Source organism: Stegastes partitus, unplaced genomic scaffold (assembly GCF_000690725.1).
Source record: "Stegastes partitus isolate 25-593 unplaced genomic scaffold, Stegastes_partitus-1.0.2 Scaffold1706, whole genome shotgun sequence".
NCBI lineage: Eukaryota > Metazoa > Chordata > Actinopteri > Pomacentridae > Stegastes > Stegastes partitus.
The window spans coordinates 77,928-83,927 of NW_007579437.1; the positions used below are offsets into that span (position 1 = coordinate 77,928).

Genomic DNA, 6,000 nt, shown 5'->3' on the forward strand with positions numbered 1-6,000 from the left:
TATTAGAACCTCTTTATTTACTTTTATCATGTTAGAGTTGTAAGTTTAACCATAAAATTTTGCACTTTAACACGTAAACATTTGTACGCAGTTCACTCTGGTCTGCGTCATAGTCATGTACAGTTTGCCAGAATAAAATGAAACTAAACAATGGAGTCATTTTGATGTTTTGGAGGAAAATTAGTCATTTAGATTAACTGGTAAAATAGTCAACAGTTTATTAGAAAAACAGTTGGTAGTGGTAGCTTTAGTCCAAAACACGTATTATCAAAACAAACATGGTGCTACTGCTAGTCACAACAGATTTCACCAGATCAGCAAAGGCTAAAATATAAATAATTTTAACTTTGAAATCCTTGTAAACTTCAAGAGAGTAGGAATTTAACTGCGAACATGGCTTCTGTATTTTAAACACATTGTTCTGTCAGTAAGTGATTGGTAAAGAAAAGGATTTGCTTTCATCATATAAAAATTATTCAAGAGAACACATTTTCCGCTATTTGTGTTTTTGCCTGCTAGTTATTCACACTTCTATTCAATAAACGTCAAAGTCGATCAAAACAAAAGACAAACAAGAAACATCTCCCGTTCAGCGATCACAGGCACAGAAAACTGAGACCAGCTGTATCTGTTTGAATGAGTTGTAAATGGTGTTTATGCAGTAAACATTATTCAGACATTAGCGTTGTGTGAGCACTGTGCGGTTTGGACAACTATAAAGAGCTAAAGTAATTAGCAGATAGTTAAGCTTCATGCTGAGCGTGAGATAAACTAAGTGGGAATGGCACCGGACCAAAGGCACACTCCAAGCCAACAATGGGAATAATCACCAAATAAGGAAGACTTTGTTTCCCAAAGGGCTCTACTCTGGAGGTACTGGGCAATGCCTAGAACTCTGGCTACCATAGAAACCACAACCGCCCAAATAGTTTATCCGAGCTGGCGGTAATTTATATAAAACATGATTTAAATGATACAGCTTTCAAAAGATTGGACTACGCTGATATGAGCGCTATAGAAGTTGTGGCGGCGGCTCAGTTCTCATCTGGATTCGGTATATCAGGTCTGAACAAGCAGACATAACAAGTCCGAGTGATTACTCTTTCCAATTTTTGTTCAATTTCAGCATGAGAGGGGCTGAAACATCACATTCACTCTCCTCTCTAGAGTGAAGTTGGATACCCCGTGTCAGAGCGCTGCAGCTCTGCCAAAAGCCTCCATTAGACCCAAGTGACGACAGCACATTTAAATCTAATAAGGCTATCTGTTTGTTTTCCACTCTGCTGCTCAACATCCCGAGCCTGTTCATTTGTCCCCCGAAACTGCTCTTTTGTCAAGCTGATGGCATGTACTCCGCAGGTATCTGAAGCAGAACTGCTAACAGCGTGTCCTATCAGCGAGACACATCAAAGAAAATCAAGATCAGACATTACAATGCATGTTAATCTGCTTAAGCGACACCGTGACTGTGCATACTTTGCCTAACTTATTTCACCTGTAATAAATATTAACTTACTCAACTCCTGCACCATGTGGAACAAGTAGAGAAACAACAGCGCTGCCAGACTCCGGAGGCAAAGAAAACAACTGAAAATAGAATGCAAAGACTTGAAATAGCTGCTGACTTTAGTGAGAGAATGGTTTTTTTCATTGTTTTTATTTTGATTACAGACAAGACAGCCAACTTCACAACAGATACAGCTGATAGAGACCAGCTGTTTCAAACAGAATTGCACGCTTATGCTTTTTCAGAGTCCTTTGAGTTCTACCACCCCCCCCTCTATAAATAAGATGTCCCTTAAGGTCATCACATTCCCATGTAAAATCCGATATAAATCTTGTCATGAAATTATTTTGTATTTGTCCAAGGTCGGAAGAAAGTAAATTACTTTTTACAGAAGAAGTGATGACTAGGGAGGCTGTCTTTTTAATGTTTGTGTTTCTTCTTCTTATCTGGTTCCATCTTTGACAGAGACTTAGCTGCATATTTACATGCAGCTACACAAACATGGAATCTAAATACAGATGAACAAACCCTCTGTAGCGTCACTCGTACAGGCTCCTGGAGAGCACTTCTGAAGCACGTCGGCACTTCCTGACTCTGCCGAACTCCCAGTTAATCCAAAAACAGACAAGGAGGTAGAGTGGAAGTAGAGCTGAGGACTGTCCCATGACTCAAAGTGGCTCTTTCTTATAACACCCTTATCCATCACTGTAAGCTCAATCAAATTTAAACAGGTGAGTAATTTGAAAATTCATTATTTTGGGTCCCATGCTGCTCGCCATGAGAGCAGTTCTATGAGGCTGTACCGAGACACAGCGCTATGTTTATTTGCTAACAGATGTTCATAATGCCAACATGCTAATGTTTAGAAGGTATAACGATAGACGTGTACTATTTTATTTTAGACTGTTAGCATTCTAGCGCTTGCTAATTAGCACTAAGCCCAAAACACAGATGATGGGAATGTCAGACGTTTTGCAGGTATTTGGCCAAAACCCAAAGCTTTGGAAAATCCTACATTTTGACCTGAAAAGAGAAAGTCAGGGGATCGCCAATGTCATCAGAATTCATCCTCTGGGGACCACGAATCGACAAAATTGAACTGCAGTCCAACTAATAATTGTCACGATATGCAAGTCTGGACTGTGACTAGTGCGACTAAAAAAGGTTCTAACTGCAATCAAAAAACAACCCTGATAGATGAAAGACAGCTGCCTATCAACATGTGATAAGAATTCCAAAGTGCCATCACAAGCCAAGTGAAACGGAAATGACGGAGCTGTGTAAGCTATGACACACAGTATTGCTCATGGATTCATATGATCTTCTTTTGCAGCACTATGTGTAATAACGATTAAGTCCGTTGAAAGCTTTGGTACTTTTTAATGATCATATTTTGCCTGTAGCTGGTATGTGGTAGACACACGTGGACATATCTTTCTTTGTATGAATTCTCATTTCATATCATGATATACCCTGCCTCATCAAATGCTTTGTGTCTCTCTGTGTGTAGAAGTAAGGGTATGTGTGTGTGTGTGTGTGTATCTGCACTCCGCCGTGCTTGTGTGTTAATCCTGAGTGAAAGGCTGTGTTTTTTGCACAGGAAGGCAGCGGGGGGACTCCCCGGAGGGCCTCTGTGTGCCGGCCCTGTAAGCCTGTGTGAATGAGCCTGAATTCGCAGGCTCCCCACGAGGACGCACGGCCAATTAAGCTGACAGTCAGAAGCCCATTGACCAGTCACAGAGATTAAACGCCGGGCCATCTCGGTGGCTAAAACCACCTGCGGGATGGAGGGAGTGATGGAGAGCTGGAGAGGAGGAGGAGAAGGAAATGGAAAGAGACACAGGGAGACGTGCCGATACTCACTGTTACTTGTCGCTTCGGTAAAAGACGCCTTTTGTCCATTCCAGCCTTTGTTGTCCATCTGTAGTGATGCGGAGAGAAGCGGAGAAGGGGGAGGTAAGAGAGATGTAGATTCTTGAACAGACAGCTTCTTCACGCATGTCAGACAAGTTCCTTCCTACTGTTTGGTTCACAAAGAGACGAGCGCTCACAGGAGGGGATGCTTAAGGAGCCTAGTGTCTCTCTGGGCCAGCTACTTAATTAGAGGGGGTTGTCAATGTTTAGCAACTAAAAAAGCGCCCATTCAATGTGTTACTTCTGCTGTGGTATGCGTGTCTGCCTGCACAAACACACGCAGCCACAAACACGTGTGTGAAGCAGAAACAAATCATTTCTGATGTGTGTGACAACTGAGCAGATGACATGGCTGTAAACAAATGCAATCCCCCCCTCCACCCCCCTCAGTCACACACAGGTTACCCACAATCCCACAGTGGGAATGCAGTGCAAAAGAGGTCCCAGAGAACAGACAGAGGGGAGGCAGGGAAGGATGGAGTGAGACAGAGATAAGAGAGACCACATATTCTTCAAAAGCTATAGAGCTCGGGGTTTTCTGAGGATCTAAAGAGATCTTACAGGGATGTTTTCACAGTGGTCAAGCCAGTGCACAGCCATGTATCAACCACTAACTCCATTCTGTCTAAATATTCCTCTTTGAGGTTAACCAGAAAGGTCACTTCTTGCCAGAAATCAGCTGAGATCTGTGAGACTCACTGCACTGCTTATTTCCAAAATAGCAAACTCTCATTTATCTGAAACCTTAGACACCTAGAATTACCACCTTGTTGCAGGCCTCCGCCAAACAGTCAAATTGCAGTTTACATTCATGTCTGTGTAGTGAAGATTTGTAAAGAGTGTATTTTGTGGTTCGATTGCAATTTTCACTATAGTAACGTGTATGACTCCAGTAGATCATTTTCAGTTAGAAACATGCCGTCTTCGCTGAGAGAATATAGATTCTCTACAGTTTTAAAACGCTGATGCTTCAGACACATCTCCAATTCAAATACAGTCACCTCAGTTTCAGGGTGAGCACTTAAGATTGGGGTCGCCAATTCATTACCCAACCAAATGTGACATGTGGTCACGGTCTCCCCTTCTCTTCCTGAGTCATGACATTGAATTTTGGCTGGAAAAGGCTTTTTGCAGAACATCATCATCACAGTGAAGTTGACCTCTTGTATCTACGATGTCATCACTTTATCCTATTAGGCATTTGGGTGAAATTTTGTCATAATTAGCATTACTTCTTGTTAAACCAAAAACATGATGTGTCAGCCGACAGCGTCTACAAGCTTGGAGGCTTAGCCATGTGCATGTGGTGTTTTTACATTGCAGAAGACACATCATGAGTGAAGTATGCAGTGAGTATTTTCACCTTGAAACTGCAGTGTGTATCGATGACAGTCTCAAAAACACAGATTCAGACCGCTGAGGTTTCATTTGTAACAAATCTGAGCAGCCAGTCTTATCAACCTGTGAGGTGGTGACTTCCTTTATCATTATTCTTCTACAGAATTGTTTTTTAACCAACCAACACACAAACAAATAAATGTACAGGTTAACAAGGGGATGCATTTTGGTCATTTTGGGAGCAAGGGGGAAGCCGTTTCTCCCCCATTAAATTTTACATTTCCTTAACACATGCATCTAAGATATATTCAGTGTGCAGGGTGTTCATCAGTTCAAAGACTAATGTGATTAAAGTTGTAGAAATGTGTGCTTTGAGGTAACAACCAAACAGAATAACGTCAGAGCATGACAGTTTAGAACGAAGATCAAAGCAAAGGAAAGTACTGAGGAAAAACTGGGCCGAGGTTTCTATACAGAACTTAAGTCGACCATCCCAGCCATTCTGGAAAGAACAATGCTGAGCGATCCTTTAGCCATACAGCCCGGCTGCCTGAATAATATACATGCAGCATCACATGTCTAACTAATGAGCTGTCAGGGGAACAATTAACATTCTACAGAGAGCCCGGTTATGTAACATCATCTCTATCAGATTCTGCTCCCTTGAGCTTACAAACCAACGAGGTGAATAAAGATGATGGTGATCAATGGCTGCTTGCAAAACACGCTCGGTTCAGAGGAGCTGAGCAGATTACGTAACAGGTCAGGGGACATGTGATAAATCTGGGAATCGACTGAGTATCAGTAAACCTGCACAGGACTGTGGACGTGAGACAAAATAAGGACGATGCAGCTTCTTTATGCAGTCCGTCAGCGTACAGCTGTACCAGCATCAAGGTCCCTCAAGACCCACTGCTGATCACAACTGCTGCATAATGTCCTACATACATCTGTATGTGTGTCTGCACTGATATAAAAAAAAAAAGACATTGTTTCACCACCCATGGAAATAACTCCTGTGGCGCTAACATTATATTACCTACACTGACCTATTTCGTTTCACATGTGTTTATTATACCACCTAAAAATCTGAAGTAAATGTAACCAGGTTATTATATTTGTGAAATAAGAGAAAACATGAATGAATGGTACAGCAATAAAAAATATAGTCATAGATATTAACGTGTCAGGGTGGTGAATGTTCACACGTCTAGAGCTGCAACCAATTCAGAGGAAAACTG

General features: G+C 41.7%; 1 protein-coding gene across 1 annotated transcript in view; it reads right to left on the minus strand.

Annotated features, from left to right (window-relative positions):
* The window catches only part of stau2 (staufen double-stranded RNA binding protein 2), a 92,149-nt gene that overhangs the window by 43,206 nt on the left and 42,943 nt on the right, over positions 1–6,000 (minus strand). Inside the window, exon 11 of the mRNA XM_008301751.1 lies at positions 3,371–3,428. Within this exon, the coding sequence (XP_008299973.1) occupies positions 3,371–3,428 (58 nt within the window). The remainder of the gene's footprint in view (positions 1–3,370; positions 3,429–6,000) is intronic.